The 17,503-nt window shown below is 50.6% G+C and overlaps 3 protein-coding genes across 4 annotated transcripts in view; 1 reads left to right on the top strand and 2 right to left on the bottom strand.

The window, feature by feature from the left end:
* Window positions 1-339, bottom strand: part of TLN1 (talin 1) — a 35,079-nt gene extending 34,740 nt beyond the window's left edge. The window contains exon 1 of the mRNA XM_011980140.1: window positions 11-339. The gene's annotated coding sequence lies outside the window, so the exon portion shown is untranslated. The remainder of the gene's footprint in view (window positions 1-10) is intronic.
* On the top strand, window positions 28-4,791 carry CREB3 (cAMP responsive element binding protein 3). The gene is made up of 9 exons (XM_011980139.1): window positions 28-830; window positions 924-1,074; window positions 1,146-1,213; window positions 1,328-1,417; window positions 3,049-3,155; window positions 3,246-3,314; window positions 3,964-4,048; window positions 4,146-4,230; window positions 4,312-4,791. Exons 1-9 carry the CDS (start codon window positions 702-704, stop codon window positions 4,644-4,646), a joined length of 1,119 nt encoding a protein of 372 aa, XP_011835529.1. The 5' UTR covers window positions 28-701; the 3' UTR covers window positions 4,647-4,791.
* Window positions 4,788-17,482, bottom strand: GBA2 (glucosidase, beta (bile acid) 2). Of its 2 annotated transcripts, none has more exons than XM_011980137.1 (17): window positions 16,598-17,482; window positions 12,861-12,952; window positions 12,543-12,658; window positions 9,597-9,815; window positions 8,718-8,957; window positions 8,436-8,538; window positions 8,119-8,272; window positions 7,916-8,041; window positions 7,546-7,718; window positions 7,233-7,337; window positions 6,919-7,026; window positions 6,669-6,820; window positions 6,442-6,548; window positions 6,148-6,290; window positions 5,954-6,069; window positions 5,666-5,857; window positions 4,788-5,367 (listed from the first exon to the last, which is right to left on the bottom strand). In XM_011980137.1, exons 1-17 carry the CDS (start codon window positions 16,954-16,956, stop codon window positions 5,089-5,091), a joined length of 2,784 nt encoding a protein of 927 aa, XP_011835527.1. In that variant the 5' UTR covers window positions 16,957-17,482; the 3' UTR covers window positions 4,788-5,088. The 2 variants fall into 2 exon arrangements, with proteins under 2 accessions (XP_011835527.1, XP_011835528.1); XM_011980138.1 differs by having other exon boundaries at window positions 4,788-5,522; window positions 16,598-17,472.
* Window positions 17,483-17,503: the final 21 nt, after the last annotated feature.

Consider the following 17,503-nt stretch of genomic DNA (forward strand, 5'->3'; position numbering starts at 1 on the left):
TCTGGCCTACCTGCGCTGCCAGGCTCTGCGTCCCGCCTGCCGGCCCGCCGGCCCGCTGCCCTGCCGCTTCTCGGGTCGCCCTCGGGCTCCGGCCTCGCCCTCCCTTCGACACTCTCTCGGCCACTTCCGTCCTGGGAACGTCCCCCACCCGCGGGCGGCGCCCTGGGGCAGCGCTCTATGGTCGCGGGGGGCAGGCAGGAAGCTGCTCTGGCCGCGTTCTCGATGCTCGGGGGCCGCCAAAGGCCGGCAGCCCCTCCCTGGCAGGAAGCGAGGGTGCGGCGCAATCCGGAGAGAACGCCAAGACGACGCCCGAGTTCCCTTTCAGGCCAGAACTCTTCCTTTTTCTAGCTTGGGGGAGAAGGCGGAGCCGGAGCCCCGGAACCCCCGCCCTCGGGGTGCGAGGCGGCAGCAGGGCCGTCCCCTACATTTGCATAGCCCCTGGGACGTGGCGCGGCACCCAGGCCTCTTCTCAGTTGGAGGGAACTCCAAGTCCCACAGTGCCACGGGGTGGGGTGCGTCACTTTCGCTGCGTTGGAGGCTGAGGAGAATTGAGCCTGGGAGGCGGGTCCGGAGAGGGCTACGGGAAGCCCGGCCGTAGAGGGACAGTGGATAGGTGCCCGAGGCCTGCAGCTGGCCTGGGGCTCGTGTCTGGGCTTCGGACGTTGGGGCCCGGTAGCCCACCCTTTCCGTAGTTGTCCCAAATGGAGCTGGAATTGGACGCTGGTGACCAAGACCTACTGGGCTTCCTGCTAGAGGAAAGTGGAGATTTGAGGACGGCGCCCGATGAGTCCGTGAGGGCCCCACTGGACTGGGAGCTGCCGCTTTCTGAGGTGCGTTGGGGTTCTGACTGGGGAAAGCGTGGGATGTCCATGAGGTCAGGGGATGGTGATAGGTCAAGGCCTGTTCACTGGAACCCTGCGCAGGTACCGAGCGACTGGGAGGTAGATGATTTGCTGAGCTCCCTGCTGAGTCCCCCAGCGTCGTCGTTGAACGTTCTCAGCAACTCCAACCCCTGCCTTGTCCACCATGACCACACCTACTCCCTCCCACGAGAACCTGTCTCTATGGATCTAGGTTAGTCTGAAATAAGTTTGCGGGGAGAACAGGGTTCATGGGCCTGGCTATTCATACTTTCCCTTTTGCAGAGAGTGAGAGCTGTAGAAAAGAGGGGACCCAGATGACTCCACAGCATATGGAGGAGCTGGCAGAGCAGGTACTTGACTTGATTTTCAGGAAGATTACTCTCACATTCCTCAGGTGGGGGCAGGATTCCCCATTCCTCTGTGACATCCCCATGCAACTGCCGCCCACTTTCTGGTTACCCTAGGATATTGTTAGGCTGGTACTGACAGATGAGGAGAAGAGTCTATTGGAGAAGGAGGGGCTTATTCTGCCTGAGACACTTCCTCTCACTAAGGTAAGACTCTCGTTAGTTGAGCAAAGGCTGAAAAGGGATTAAAAGTCTCAAGTAGGCCAATTCTGTTAACTTTATATCAATAACTTTAAAAAAGGATTGAGGTGAGAAACTTAGCAGATTTATTGCTAATAGGAAGTTGAGGCAGGTACCCAATATGCTAGATGCAAGGTAGATCCTCATTTTCGTTGGGCTTACACAAATTTTGGTGTTCTGTTAAAAAACAAAAAACAAAAAAACCCTCAAAATTATCAGTGCAACATTAGTATTGGGCCTTGGAAAGGATTGTGTAAGTGAAGGGCCTTGACACTTCATTGGCTTCATAGTAATCCACCTCTTGCTGAATGGTAGAACTGTTTAGAGAGTTCAACACGGTTGGACTAAGCAGTACATGAATAAATGCAAAATCCTTAGTTTCCAGTTTTAAGCAATCAGTGGCAACTTCACAAGCAGAGTACTGGGATACTATGATGAAATCAGTGCTCATTAATAGAAAGGTTCCAGGAATTTTTTTTTTTTTTTGACAAGGTCTTGTTCTGTTGCACAGGCTGGAGTGCAGTGATGTGATCATGGCACACTGCAGCCTTGAATTTCTGGGCTTAGGTGATTCTCCCACCTCAGCCTCCTGAGTAGCTGAGACTACAGGTGCACACCACCCTGCCCGGCAAATTTTTTTTTGGTGTTTTTAGTAGAGATGGGGTTTTGCCTTGTTGCCAGGCTGGTCTTGAATGCCTGTGCTCAAGTGATCTACCCACCTTGGCCTCCAAAAGTAAAGAATTTTAATTCCTTCAAAGTACAAGATGAGTCAGCAGTGCGATGTGGCTACTAGGAAAGTTAATGGGATTTGGAAACTGTAGCAAGAGTTATTGTCTCCACAAGTCACTATCTTGCTTTCCTTTATACTGGCTAGAGCACATCTTTGACAGATACTAAGAAGATGCAGTCTATCCTAAGAAGATGAGTTAAAATTTTTGTCTAAGCTGTTTTTTTCTTGAACTTTTTTTCTCTGAGGAAATGTCAAATGCCTGAAAATAGCTAAACAGGGTTCATTCTATTTGGCCCCAGAGATACTAGGTAAGTCCAACGTATAGAAATTATAAGGAGACAGCTGTTGGTTCAGGATAAGGAAGTTTTTGTTTGAAGACAGATTCTTGCTTTACTGCCCAGGTTGGAGAATAGTGGTGAGATCATGGCTCACTACAGCTTCGACCTCTCAGGCTCAAGCGGTTGTCCTTCCTCAGCCTCCTGAGGAGTAGGGACCACAGGCATGTGCCACCACACCCGGCTAATTTATTTTTAGTAGAGACAAGGTCTCACTGTGTTGCTCAGGCTGGTCTCAAACTCCTGGGCTCAAGCGGTCCTCCTGCCTTAGCTCCCCAAAGTGTTGGGATTACAGGCATGAGCCATGTCACCTGAATATTGCCTGACCAATTTTTTTTTTAATAGTTTAAAATGGTCTGGCTTGTTAGGGTTAACACCTGGTCCGTGGAGGCATTCAGAAAGAATGTGAATGCCTATTGGTCAGGGAAGCTGTAGAAGGGATTTCTGTATTGGAAAGAGATGGATCTCAGTTGCCTTTCAACTTCTTGTTCTAGAGTCCCTCTAATGATACCCCTTTCCCTGTTTCCTTTCAGATGGAGGAACAAATTCTGAAACGTGTGCGGAGGAAGATTCGAAATAAAAGATCTGCTCAAGAGAGCCGCAGGAAAAAGAAGGTGTATGTTGGGGGTTTAGAGAGCAGGTATGAAAGGGAGAGGGACTCAGTTTTAAGTGTTAGGTTTTTGAAGGGAGGACACAGGCCATATCCCCATATCTTTGTTATTTCCCCCAGGGTCTTGAAATACACAGCCCAGAATATGGAGCTTCAGAACAAAGTACAGCTTCTGGAGGAACAGAATTTGTAAGTATCCCTCCAAACCGTTCCCTTCCTACGCTCCTCATTTAATGTTTTCTCACTCTTTCCCCTGCCCTACACTTGATTTCTAACGGGGTGGCTGCCTTCACTAGGTCTCTGATTCTAAGAAGCTCACAGTAGTGGGGAATATATTTATAAGTAACTGAGAATAAGCTAAGTACCTAGAAAAAGAAAGGGGGTAAGAAAGACCTCATGGGCTTTCATAGGATTCTGGGGTTGGGTTGGGAAAGCATTCTAGGCAGAGCGAAAGCATCCTAGGCAAGAGGATTAGCCCAGCATAGTCCTCTTGGGCTGGAACACATGTGAGCTGGGACAGAAGGTAGAGAACATAGAGAATGCCCGGTGAGGATTATGTGCATAGCTGATCAGACAGTGGGGAACTACTGATGATATTTGCAAAGGAGGTTAAGTCCTGGAAGACTTTGTTTTGTTTTGTTTTTGCTTTTTTTGTTTGTTTTAATGAGGAACTTCAGGCATTTTTTCCAGAGTGGAAGAAGTCGTTTGCAAAAATAGAATGAAAAGTAAGAGAGAGGATCCAGTGCAGAGATGGAGGAGGTGGCCTGAACAGGAGTTTCATTGTGTCTCAGGGTGCTAGGCCAGGGGATGCTCACCACTGGCCCCTCTCTTCCTCTAGGTCCCTTCTACATCAACTGAGGAAACTCCAGGCCATGGTGATTGAGATATCAAACAAAACAAGCAGTAGCAGCACCTGCATCTTGGTGAGGATAGTGATGAGGGGAGAAATTCTTTTCTCAGTTGCTGGGGACAGTTGTGCAATCCAGAGCCCTTCTTCATCTCCTTTTTCCTCTGCTGTAGGTCCTACTAGTCTCCTTCTGCCTCCTCCTTGTACCTGCTATGTACTCCTCTGACACAAGGGGGAGCCTGCCAGCTGAGCATGGAGGTAAGAGGCTTAAGGATAGCTCTCAGACATGGGCAAGGGGAGAGGCCTGGGTTGGCCTCTGAAGATTCTTTGTCTCCTCAGTGTTGTCCCGCCAGCTTCGTGCCCTCCCCAGTGAGAACCCTTACCAGCTGGAGTTGCCTGCCCTGCAGTCAGAGGTGCCAAAAGACAGCACACACCAGTGGCTGGACAGCTCAGACCACGTACTCCAGGCCCCTGGCAACTCTTCCTGCCTACTGTACTACATGCCTCAGGCTCCCAGTGCAGAGCCTCCCCTGGAGTGGCCATTCCCTGACCTCTTCTCAGAGCCTCTCTGCCGAGGTCCCATCCTCCCCCTGCAGGCAAATCTCACAAGGAAGGGGGGATGGCTTCCTACCGGTAGTCCCTCTGTCATCTTGCAGGACAGATACTCAGGCTAGATATGAGGGTATGTGGGGGGGGTCTCAGCAAGAGCTTGTGGGGCTCCCCATCTGTGTCCAAATAAAAAGGGGTGGGCGAGGGCTGGCTGCAGCTCCTATGCCCTATCAGGAGGACTGAGGGCTCAAACACACCACACTTACTGGCTTTCTGGGTCTTTTATTTGTACCCATGTGTCTCACCCCATGAATGTACCTGGGGAAATCAACTGACCTCCCTGAACATTTCATGCAGTGAGGGAACGGGTGAGGAAAGAAATAAATAAGTGATTCTAATGCTGCCTAGGTCACCCTCAACCCCCATTTACTGGCACAACTGGGTGGGGAGAAGGGAAGGGGTATGATTGTCCTGATGGCTCAGGGTTGCAGGAGGTTCAGAGGGGAAGGAGGAAAGGCCAGGCTGGAGGCTGGGCTGTTAGCGCTTTCCTCCCACAGTTCAGACGGTTCACTCTGGGCTCACGTTTGCCATGGCTTCCTTTGGTCCAAACATAGGCCCTGTCCTTAGTCCTGTGCCCTGTTCGACTTTTGGCCTGGAGGCCTTTTTGTGCTGCTGCTGTTGCAGGGCTAGCTGCATGGCCCAGATGCTCAGTGGCCGCATGTAGGCCAGTGAGCGGAACACCCGCTGCTGGCAGTATGCCTCTGGGGTCTGGAAGGCCAGACCCAGGCGCTCCCACACGGTACGGTAGCAGCCTTCAGCTGTCTGGAAGCCCTCCCAAGTCAGGCCCTGTTGGGAGAGATGACAGTCATACATACTAACTTAGCACCCTCTGAATAGCCATTTCCACTGGATAGATGGAGGCAGTATAGTCTTTGCCTTCAAGGAGCGGGAAGCAAGTAGAGGAGGTAACTGTGACCCACAGGCAAGCCTGAAGGCAGGAGCTAGAATGCATACCAGGGAAAAGCGGGAGGCTTTATAGATGGATAAGATGGCATTGGGTTATGCCTTGAAGAAATGTGGTGGCTGAGGAAGTTTTCTGGGCCAGGATACAGATGGTAGAGAGATGGGAAAGGGAGTGCATTACCTCTTGGATCATAGTAGCTGCCAATCCGTAGACCACACCCACCCAGACTTCATCAGACTGCACACTGGATTTATCAGGGACACCATGGGGCTGCATCCCATTCACAGCCCCCATGGCCCCTCCTGCAAAGGCCTGGACGTTCAGCTCAAAGATAGTTTGGAGAGCACGGACCACATGTGGGGTAGGAAACACCTGGAGGGTGCAATGGCAGGAACATAGTCTCATATACTTACTTCCCACCTTCAGGGAAAACCCAGTTTTCTCTCTGGCTCCTCCTCCTAGTCTCACCTCAGTCTCTCCTTCTCCTAGGCCACAGGCCTTCAGGAACCATTGTCCAGCACACTGGTCAGACATAACACTACGAGACTGAGGCTGAGAGCTGCTGTCATAGTTGTAATAGCGGCCTGGAGTCGAGGAAGAGAAAATAAGGCTCCTAGTGTCCCTTCAGCTGCTTTAAGACTACTTAGGCTCTCCGAACTCACCATTCCACAGCAGTCTCTCATAGGCTTCTTGGCCCCGGTGGAGGATGGAAGAAAACTTATCCTGAATGTCCTGTGCCCCACACAGAGCAGCCATCTGGACCATCACAGCCACAGCTGCCAGCCACAGCCCTCCACAGTAAGCACTGATCAGGGACATGGGTTTGGGGGTCAGACTGGCAGCTCCAGCTACTCCCATGCAGTGTAACAGACAATGAGTCATTTTTTCTTGAGCCCTACAATCCCTTGGTGCCCAGTTTCCCACCTCAGGCCTCCTGGAAACCCCTACCCACTAACCTGGGGCCTGTGGTCACCCATCCATCATAGGTCTGGTCTGCGTAGCCTCCATTTTCAATGAGTCCATCATGATCCTTGTCAAACTTCATTTCAGACTCCATCACAGCCTAGAGAGGGGACCAAGATGCTGAAGACCTAGGTACCGAGGAAAGGCAACAACCAGCTAGGCTCTTCCCAGACACCAGCCATACCCCTGGCACACTGGTCACTGCATGTGCATCCCTTACTAGACACACAGGCCACATGTCCTTCAGGAAGTTTTGATCACCCGTCAGGTAATAGTCCCGATAAACCTGCAGCACAAACTTCAGGTTCAGGTCCTTCCAGTCAGCAGTATCGTGGATCAAATATGCATTGACCCGGAGCCATGGTTCATCATCTGTGGGAGAGGCGGGGACCTGGGTCATTTGCATTGGTGGGTAGGGTAGAGGGTACAAAAGTTGAGGGAGGGAAGCTGACCTTGGGGTGGACTTTTACCTGGGTCCCCAATATCATGGGGGATGACGTTCCTCCTTTTCACAGGTGCCATCACCCCACTCATCAGGTACCGTCGCCGTGTCAGGTCCTCCCTGAGAGTGGCCAGAGCTGCGGGAGCAGACACAGAAGGGAGGCAGGGAATGGGCATGCTTGAGGAGGGGCACAGAGCTATGTGTGTGACCGCAGTGGGGAACCAGTAAGCAGCATGCAGATATGTATAAAGGGAAGGGAAAGAAGAGACAATCTGAGGGACCACAGAAGTTCAGGGGTATGGGGAGCCAAGAGGGCAGAAGAGGCACAAAAGAGATCCTCACCCATGTCATACTGTAGGCTGAGCTCAAGTTTGGGCCATAGCATGATGAGGGCAAAGGAGGCATAAAAGTGGACATCATATGTGTTGTACATGCGGTACTCCTGGCCTGGAGGAATGAATGAGAAACACTGTTGCCAGAATTCCTGCTTCCCCTTCAAACCCCTCTGTAGCTTGTCCTCTAGATTTGGAAGTGGGGCACTGTCACTAGTCCACATCCATCACCCCCTCACCCTAACCAATATCCTGGGGTAGGCAAATCCATCATCCTGGCTTAGGTATGGCCTGCCATATCCCAGCCCACCAGCATTCTGTACCCTCAAGGTAGCCAAATCGACCGTAGTCCCGTAGGGTGGGGCAGAGGTGACACATGTTTCTGCCCAGCTCCTCTGGTAGGGAGTCCTCACGAACTTCCAGCCATACTGTGCCTCCATCAGCCAGGAAGTATAGTTCATTGAACAGTGCAGATTTGTACCAGGCAGGCAGTGATCTGGGAAGTGAGGAGGAGGAAATGGTTTAAGGAACATGCACCTCCCAAGATGGAAAGGATTTGGGGGTTCAGCAGAGTAGGAGCATCAAATTAATCCCAGTGCAAGTCTACTGACTTTGGTGGGTGGAGAGTAAATCGAGGAGTCCCATTCGGAGTGAGTGCCTAGGAGAAAGGCAAGAGATGGGCCCCACTGGCACCTGTCATCCAATACTGGGCTCTGCCAAGCTGAGATCCTCTCTTCCCACTCTGCGTATCGGCACAGTGCATAGTGGCTGAGGGCAGGTGCTGCATCTCCATCCTGGCCAAAGAACCTTGTATACCGCCTGGGGTGGGAAGGGGAAGGATGAACACAAGCCCCAGGTCAGAGCTTTGGATCCTTACACTTTCTTGCTCCCCTCACCTGTAGTGGACTTGGCCTTTAGCTCCAAACAGGATCCTGGGCATGTCCCAGGCCAGTGAAAACTCCAGGCGGCACTGGCCTCGAGGTCGCAACTTGCTGGAAACACACACAGCTCCAGCAATGCCTACTCCTTTCTGCGTAGGGGTGCTTTGGCCTGAAAGAAGCACAAGAGAATTCAGGACAGGAGCCCCTGCAACCCCAGGGATAGGGATCCCTAACAGGGAAACAAGGCCTACTTATTGCCAGGCCTCCCACCCTTGGTCCCAAGACAGGGACAACCTCTCTTCCCACCATCTCCCAGTCAGACCCCCCATCACCAGCGGGAGAGTCCAGCTGTCCATCCTGAAGTAGATCCTGCCACACCTGCTGCCCCGTGCTGTCAGGGTCAAAGGCTGTGATGTGGGTTACCGTGGTATCTGCCTGTGAAGGGGCCAGGGACTGTGAGGGCAGGCACGAGTACACTGGGTCCCGGCTAGCTCCCCAGCTCCTCTTACCCAGACCTAGGGGCTTACGGGAGTATGATGAGGGTAGATGAAGAGACCATGGTGGGGTGGAGATGGGGTTCAGGGGCTAAGGTATAGGGCAGGCTCTTTCCTTACCGTGACTCGTGCAGCCACAGCCATTGTGTAGGGGTTTGGAAGGGTTGGATGATGCAGCAGCAGCCCCTGGACAGTTTCCCCGCCATGCTCCAGACAGAAGGGCTCATTCCACAAACCCCCTGGGGCATCGTCTCCACCCCCCAGTCCATTCCGCATGGAGAACATGATGGACACATCTAGAGCTTCATCCCCTTCATTTTCCACATCCCACACAAAGACTCCTACAGGCAGGCTGCTGTCCTGGGGGCAGAACATTAGACTCAGACGGTCCCAGTAGAGCCCCTCCTGACCCCACTCTCCTAGGATCAGTCCTGGGTGCACACAGGACCTGACTCAAATACTCCTCAGTATACTCTTCTTTTGTCCACTTGCATCTCCCTGTATTCCCAGGCAAGCTGCCTATCGGGACATAGAAGACCAGAACCAATCGGGCGGTGGTTCTGGGAAGCCAGTGTGATGGCTTCAATCTCCCTTTCACAGGTCATGCAGTTTCTTTTCCTTTTTTTTTTTTTTTTTTTTGAGACGGAGTCTTGCTCTGTCACCCAGGCTGGAGTGCAGTGGCATGATCTTGGCTCACTGCAAGCTCCACCTCCTGGGTTCACGCCATTCTCCTGCCTCAGCCTCCCGAGTAGCTGGGATTACAGGCGCCCGCCACAATGCCCCGCTAATTTTTTTTGTATTTTTAGTAGAGACAGGGTTTCATGTGTTAGCCAGGATGATTTCCATCTCCTGACCTCGTGATCCGCCTGCCTCGGCCTCCCAAAGTGTTGGGATTACAGGCGTGAGCCACCGTGGAGCCTGGCAGGCCATGCAGTTTCTAGCAGAGGCAAGGTCCTGGGGAAGGGAGGGCAATGGAAAATACAGACGTGGGGGCCTCACCTGGTAGTCATGGGGCAAGATGGGTGTGATCTGACGGCAGGTGAGGGTGACATTCTGGCCAGGAAGCTGATAGACAGTCCAGGCTCGGGGATAGAGGGCGTGGTAGAAAGCAAAGTACCCACACAGGCCCCAGTTCCAGCTGCGGAGGACACTTGGGCGCTCCAGGGACAGGACTTGCTGGTACACAGTCTGCCCTTCCCGGCGTAGGCACACTGTGAACTTAAAGAGGGCAGATAAGCTGGAATGGGGTAAGCCACAGGCACCACAAACTAAGTCTTCCCTCTTCTCAAGTCAGCTCCTCCCCTTTCAGAGCCTGCAGCTGTTACCACTGCACCATCAGCTTCAAGTCATCCCCCAGGCTCAGTGAATCACCAAGTCCTGCTACCTCCTCGTCCATCTGTCTCCCAAGCTTTCTCTCCCTTCTCCACTATGGTGGTGTTAGCACCTCATTTAAGCCTAAACAATCTCCTGCTTTTTCTGTGGCCCTTTTCATCTGGGTAGCAGAGTGATCTTTCTCACAGGCAAATCTAGATATGTCATCCTTGGTTAGAATGTTTCAGTGACTCCCCATGGCCCTCAGGCTAAAGTCTCAACTCTTGCCTGGCTTTCAAGGCCCTTCTTGAGCTGGCCTCTCCCTGCCCATCAGACTCATCACCTCTTCAAGCACCTATATTCTGCTCATATAAAAATACTCACTGTTCCTTGAGCACACTACATTCCCTCCTCCATGCCTGTGCTCATACTTATTTGCTATCTGGTGAAACCTCTCATCCTTCAAAGCCTAGGTCAAAAGCCATCTCTTCCTCTTCCTCTCCTTCCTCCAGCAGTGAGTCATTATATGTGCCCCCCTCCCGCTCTATTCTAGCATTTGGTGTATTATCTTATAATGTATTGACTGACCATTCTGTGTCCCTGACTGCTCTATGGGTTCTTCTGAGGGTAGGTACATTTTCTAATTCACTGATGCACCATTCTTCAGAGTTGGTGTGTATGTGGAGGGAATGAGTGAAATCTGCAGCGCCGTCCCTTTTTCCACAGTATACTATCCACCCCTCTTCTTTTAGCACTGATGTGGTCTCTGTCTCCATTTCCCCTAAGTCTTGTTTTCTCAAAAAAAGTTTTAGCTCTTGGAGGGTAGGAGCTATGAGGGATTAATATCCCTTTCCCTAGTTCAAACTATGCCAAATATTTTTATTGTATACAGTCGGCTCTCCATATCTGTGAGTTCCGCATCAGTGGATTCAACCAACCAAATCTAAAATATGCGGGAAAAAAGTTGCATCTGTACCGAATATGCACACACTTTATTTCTTGTACGGTATGACAAGGGTTTATGTAACAATGTATGAGGTATTATAAGTAATCTACAGATGATTTAAAGTATATAGGAGGATGTGCAATGGTTATTTGCAAATACTATATGCCACTTCAAATCAAAGACTGAGCATCCTCGGATAGTGGGTCCTGGGCCCAACCCCCAATGGATACTGAGGGACAACTATATAAAATACTTTTTCATTTTGTTGGAATGGTACATACTGGTTAAGACCACAAGCTCTTCACCACAGAAAGAAATGGTTCTGAATCCCAACCTTTCCATTTACCAACCTTGTGACCTTGCGCATGTTACTAAACCTCTCTGGATCTTAGTGTCCTCATCTGCAAAATGAGCATAATAGTGGTACTTCCCTTGTAGGATTGTTTTTAATATTAAACAGTATACAAAGAGCCTAGAACAGTGTCTAGCACATGTTAAGAATGCAATAATTACTTTAATTGTAGAGTCACAATTCTAGAAGCCATTCCCCTCAGGATACCTAAGGGATGAGGCAGAGAGGGATCTTGGAACATGGGCAGGGCTGGTAAACCTGAACCAGGAAGGGCATTGTCATTAATTGGACTAAAGATTTGCTAGTCATTTTTCCTTTGAAGATGAGGCTGAATGCTGGAGCCAGGAAAGAGGAACTTCCTAGACAACTCTAAAGGGGTGGTCAACTAGAGAGATATGATGAAAGGCAGGCCACATACTTCTGGCAATTTAAGGCCCAGATGTGATGCAGGAGCAAAAGGAAAAAAGTGAAGCTTCAGAAGAGGGAAGAAGGCTAGAGATCTAAGCCCGGAAGAGAAGGAGCTTTTTTTTTTTTTTTTTTTTTGAGACAGAGTCTTGCTCTGTGCCCCAGGCTGGAGTGCAGTGGTGCGATCTCGGCTCACTGCAAGCTCCGCCCCCCCGGGTTCATGCCATTCTCCTGCCTCAGCCTCCCGAGTAGCTGGGACTACAGGCGCCCGCCACCTCGCCCGGCTAGTTTTTTGTATTTTTTTAGTAGAGACGGGGTTTCACCATGTTAGCCAGGATGGTCTCGATCTCCTGACCTTGTGATCCGCCCGTCTCGGCCTCCCAAAGTGCTGGGATTACAGGCTTGAGCCACCGCGCCCGGCCGAGAAGGAGCTTTTTAGACCCTAAGCCAGAGAGACCTCCAGGGAAGTAATCAGCAGAGGAGCTGAACTTTGGTGAAGGTTCCTCAATCAGGGTGAGAAACCTTGTACTACATGTCTTTTTTTCCCATGAGTTTATAGACTTTGGGTTTTCTTCTCCCTTCCAGTCCTACCAAATGTTCTTTTAGCCAGGTTAAGTGATTTGGGAATTCTCTGCATTCTTTGTGGTTGGGGGCTGCCTCAGCTAGTTGGGTTGGGCCAGTGAGGTAGACAGGAGGCATTTGCTAGAGAAATGCCAAGTCTGTTTACTCTTTCAAGGAATGTGTGCTCTGTGTGTGTCTTATTCCTACAGTATATCCTAGCACAGGGCTGGGCACACAGGAAGCATCCTGAGAGTACTTATTGGATTGAATCATATTCACATCTAACTGCTACCTCCTACACTAGCCAAGAGGTCCTTCCTTCTTGGCCTGGGGAGGTACTGTCCTGGCCTCTCCACCTCCTGGCTCTTACTTGGTCAGCGATGACTGTCCGGTGCTGATACATTCCAGGGTTAAGCTGCCAACGACAGAACTGGCCTCTCCAGCCACGGGTAATAGTGCCTCCCCCGATGCCACCCAAGGGACAACCTAGAGAAATCAGGATGGTTAGTGGGGTATTGGGAGAGGAAAATAAGCATATTTCTAACTTTCTGGACTATAAAGCCTGGTTCTTCTGAAAACCTAGGGAATGGAACAGTGCAATTTGCATAAACTGGAAGCCTCTGCCTAACTGTGGTAGACCTGGAGGCTGGGCCTTTTCTGAGCAGAGCACAGATGGGGTGAGGCTCACCATAAATCTGTCTTAGGGGTACAGAATTGATCATGTCGATGAAAGGTGTCTTCTTTTCCACCTGGGTCTTCCGGTACCACCACTGCAGGTACCTGAGGAGCAAGAGGCAATGTGAGTGGAAGGGGGCAGGTGGGCAGTTGTTCACAGGCTGTCACCTGCCTGTCTCTGTGACCTCCCATTAAATGTCCCAAGGACATCTGCTTTCAAATCTCTCTTCCTCTTGATTTCTATACAGTTCAAGGTCCCTTCATCTTCCCAGTCACCCCAGCTAAAGTGTAGGAGTGGCTTTGTTTCTCTCCTTTTTTCTCCTCAGAAGGGGCTTTCTGATCTCTCCTTATCTCTCTAGTGCCACCACCACTGCTTTACTTCCAACATCAGGAGCTTCTGTCTGAGGTGCTGAAAGGACCGTTTATGGTTTCCTGGCCTACAGCCTCCACCCCCAATCCCCTACCTCCAAAACAGGCATAGACTGCTGGGGATAACTTTCTTCTTTTTATTTTTATTATTATTATTTTTTTTTGAGATAGAGTTTCATTCTTTGTTGTCCAAGCTAGAGTGCAGTGACGCGCAGTCTTGGCTCACTGCAAACTCCGCCTCCTGTGTTCAAGCAATTCTCCTGCCTCAGCCTCCCAAGTAGCTGGGATTACAGGCGTCCACTACCATGCCTGGCACATTTTTTTTTTTTTTTTTGTATTTTTAGTAGAGATGGGGTTTCACCATGTTAGCCAGGCTGGTCTTGAACTCCTGACCTCAGGTGATCTGCCTGCCTCGGTCTCCCAAAGTGCTGGGATTAGAGGCGTGAGCTACCGCTTGTGCCCTTTCTTCTTTTTAAAATGATCATTTTTCTTTCTAATTGTGAAAGGTGAAAGGGGGAAAAAAACCATCTCACCCACAGACAATCAGTGTTTATATTTATTTCTGGGCATTTCCTCTCAAGTCTTTTTTTTTTTTTTTTTTTATTCAGCATTTAAACCGTGAAGCTTTCTGATTTTGCTCTCGGTAAAGCCTTCAAAAAATCCCAACATTTTCCTGGGCTTGCTACAGCCCTGTATCCAAGAGGCAAATGATTGAGGCTGTTTTCAATAGGCAAATGATTCTGTTTTCAAGGCTCTGACATCTGTCCCAACCTATCTTCTAATCTTATTTCCTACAAATTCTCATTCCAGATGGGTCCTCACCAAGTAGCCCCTGCCTTGCCAGGCTCTTTCCCATTTCCACTGTCCTCCCTACCTAACCACATTATGCCTACTGTTCAGTCACACCACTTCTAGCCAAATAATTGGGTAAGTAACCCCTAAGTCCCAGTTTCTTCATCTACAAAATGAGGATACCACCTGCTCTAGCTACCTAATAAAATGGTTGAAAGATCAAATGACATAATAGATAAGAAAGCCATAAAGTACAGGTATGATTATTACTCATATATACAAATTGCTATCTCAATTCCTAATCAGACATTGCCTTGTTATTTCAGTGTTCCTCATGTGAGGCTGACATATTTTTAAGTTCCTTGGGGAAAGGGACAATGACAAAGACTAGTTGAATATTACCCTCAGGTCCAAGCACCGGGCAGGACATATGGTCTGCAGTCAATGCATATTTGCCAAATTTACAAATGAATGAACATACAAATGATGGGGCACAAGAGAGATAACAGACAGACTGGAGCAGAGGAGGAGAAATGTGATTAAAGAATAGGGACAGCGGCCAGGTGCAGTGGCTCACACCTGTAATCCCAGCACTTTGGGAGGCCGAGGTGGGCGGATTACCTGAGGTCAGGAGTTCAAGACCAGCCTGGCCAACATGGTGAAACCCCGTCTCTACTAAAAATACAAAAAAATTAGCCGGATGTGGTGGCGGGCACCTGCAATCCCAGCTACTTGGGAGGCTGAGGCAGGAGAATAGCTTGAACCCAGGAGACAGAGGTTGCAGTGAGCTGAGATCGCACCATTGCACTCCAGCCTGGGTGACAAAAGCAAGACTGTCTCAAAAAAAAAAAAAAAAAAAAAAGGGACAGCACATTCTAGGGGTGGAAAGAAGAGGGAAGGAAGACAAAGGATGGGATGACAAGAAGGCAGAGAATCCTCTCTGCCAGCTTAGAGAAAATTGGACTTTGAAACTAGAGGCCAGAAAGGACTGGTAGAGGGAGGGTGCGGCCGAGGATTAGGGCAACCAGGGAGAGTAACTGCAATCTATGAGGATAGGCAGAACAAAGGACTATCTGGCACGGAAGAAGCACTCAATAAATATTTATTGAATGAGTGGACTCTGGCTGGAAGGGAGAACAATTGAAATTGAATTCTTACCGAGGTAAGGCCCAGAGAACTCTGTCTTGCTGGAGCTTCTGGTCAGAGTGTCCCCAGTTCAGCTCCGTCTTAGGAGCTCTCTCACTCCCTTAATATGGTAGCTGGCCATTCCTGACCTATTTGGCCTTCTCCACAATTTCAACCTCAACTCAAGAGTTATCACTTAGAATTCTTGTCTCACCTGTGCTTTCTCCTCACAGGAACTCATCCTATTCCAAAAACCTTGTATCAGTCCCCCCTACTCTATCCTGGAATGGGGAGCCAGGGTCCAGGGGGTTGAGCACAGCTTCAGGCCTCTATGACTCAGTTCATATTTAAGGGCTAAGAGGCTAGGATGCCCATCTTTTCTTGATCTCATTGTTCCCACCACATGCAACTCAGTGTACTTCTCTCTGTACACTAGATCCTATTTTGACCCAAAAGCTTTTGGGGTCAAACTTGGACTGAATTGATTTCAGAAGCAGCCTGGAGGGATGATTCTTCTCTGCTGCAGGCCACCCACAGGTACCAGCAAAGCCAGATGTGCAGGCAGCATCAGGCCCTTCCCACTCCCCAGGGCTGGGGTTAGATAACTGACCTCTCCATCACAGCCCCACAGCACTTACTGGGGAAATGAAGGGTCTCCTACTCTAGAAGCTGTCAGGGCAGGATTTCCCAAGCTTTATGCCTCCCTCCACAGTTCTGTGTTTATTGTGTAGACTGAGTCAGGATGACCTCAGGGTGATGCTTTCTGTCCTCACATCCACCTGTTCCTGTTAGTGGGTCTGGCTCCTCATCACTAGTCTTTGAACTCAGTGGGGATCTAGACGGGTTCTACATCTATGGCAGTGCCTCTCTGATAAATGACTTAATATCAAGAGCTCTCTCTCCCAGAATAGAATGACAGCACCTTTTCATCACTTCAGAGTTGAGGGCAGGGAGGCTTTTACCTACTCCCTGAAGCTAAAGCTTGAGGAAAGAAGCAGTAGTGTTGGGACTCTAACAATGTGCCTAAAGAGGTACAGAGAATGCCCCAGCTGCTTGCAGGAAGTAAGGGGTTGAGACTCCCCACCCCCAAATAAAACAACATTGTGTTAGTATCACAGCAGCCAGATTATCCTTTCCTACCTTGCCACAAAGTATAGCTAATCCCAAAGGGAAGTCATTGGAAACCAGTATGTGAGAAGGAGCCTGAATGGGAAAGGCTGACTGCATGACCAAATGTTCCTACTGTTTCCTTCTGAAAAGACAAAACACTGGGAGGGAATGGTGTTGCAAAGAGATGTGACCTGGTCTCATGGTCCAAAACCATAGGCCTAAAATATGCCAGGGATAGGGGCCGCTTCACTGGGACAAGAAGCCCAACTGCTTTCTTGCCCTTTCCCACCTCTGCTAGTTTTGAGCTGGAACAAAGTGAAGCCAAAGGCATTCTAGGCAATGGGGTCTACTCACCTCAAGCCCATGCCTATATGCTTTATCATGTTCCTTAGGGAGACATTGTTAGCTTGAAAGGGTTTCCTCTTCTCTGTAAACTCATGAGCCAGACAGATGCGCCAGCCAAAGGGAGGCACCTGGTAGCCCATAGCTTTACCCTCATAGGAAGCCATCAGCTGCCCAGAGTCCTCCGGATTGCAGCAGCCCGTCTCTTTTTGGGGTCGGTTGTCTTCGGGACTCTTGCAGTCTGTAACCTGCACATCCTTGGTGCCTACAGTCTCTTCAGGGCAATAAACCTGTGGATCCTCTTTGGCACAGCTTATCTGCTCCGAGGCTGGGACGCCAGTTCCCATGTTTCCTGGATCCTGGGTCCCCATGACCTCGATGGCCCCAAGTTCCGAGCCCTCGGATACTAAGTATCTCGCCAGCCTATTCCAAATGTGGGCGCCGGTGGTTGTTAGGTATCGTCCCGGAGGGCCGGGCGTTGGGGAAAGCTTAGATGAGCTGGTGTTTCAGTGGAGCCGGGGAGCTCTTGCTTCAGTGGCGGCGGCGACAGCAATGAAGCCGCCTTGGGCTCTCCTTCGGTTGTCTCTGTAGGTCCTGGACGGAAAGGGTCGGACCTCGTCGTCATTGAGCCGCGATGATTAGCTCGCCCGGCCAAAGGGCGACTGGGCCCGCAGAGAGGGGAGGAGCCGCGGGGCCAGCCCACCAGGCACCGCCCCGGGACGGGCCCGCAAGGCACCGCCCACGGGACCTCGGCCCGGCCCCTGGGCCACGGCACCGGGTCCCCCAGGATTGGGCGCCAGGTCCCGCAGGCCGGCTCCGGGGCAGCGCCCGCGCCCAGGTGCCAGCCCGTGGGAAGGTGACCCTGGGCGCCGGGACAACCCGAGCCCTTTCCGGTCTGGCCGGCCGGGCGCTTCCGGC

Source organism: Mandrillus leucophaeus, unplaced genomic scaffold (genome assembly GCF_000951045.1).
Source record: "Mandrillus leucophaeus isolate KB7577 unplaced genomic scaffold, Mleu.le_1.0 Scaffold208, whole genome shotgun sequence".
NCBI classification, from domain to species: Eukaryota; Metazoa; Chordata; class Mammalia; order Primates; family Cercopithecidae; genus Mandrillus; species Mandrillus leucophaeus.

Bases quoted from the DNA above. Each gene is read 5' to 3' on its own strand.
- CREB3 (XM_011980139.1), top strand. From the start codon at position 702: ATGGAGCTGGAATTGGACGCTGGTGACCAAGACCTACTGGGCTTCCTG. The intron at 831-923 runs GTGCGTTGGGGT...AACCCTGCGCAG, and splicing joins GGGAGCTGCCGCTTTCTGAG to GTACCGAGCGACTGGGAGGT. The intron at 3,156-3,245 runs GTATGAAAGGGA...TATTTCCCCCAG, and splicing joins GTTGGGGGTTTAGAGAGCAG to GGTCTTGAAATACACAGCCC.
- GBA2 (XM_011980137.1), bottom strand. From the start codon at position 16,956: ATGGGGACCCAGGATCCAGGAAACATGGGAACTGGCGTCCCAGCCTCG. The intron at 9,816-12,542 runs GTAAGAGCCAGG...GCCCTCTTTAAG, and splicing joins GGACAGTCATCGCTGACCAA to TTCACAGTGTGCCTACGCCG. The intron at 8,042-8,118 runs GTGAGGGGAGCA...TTCCCACCCCAG, and splicing joins AAAGGCCAAGTCCACTACAG to GCGGTATACAAGGTTCTTTG.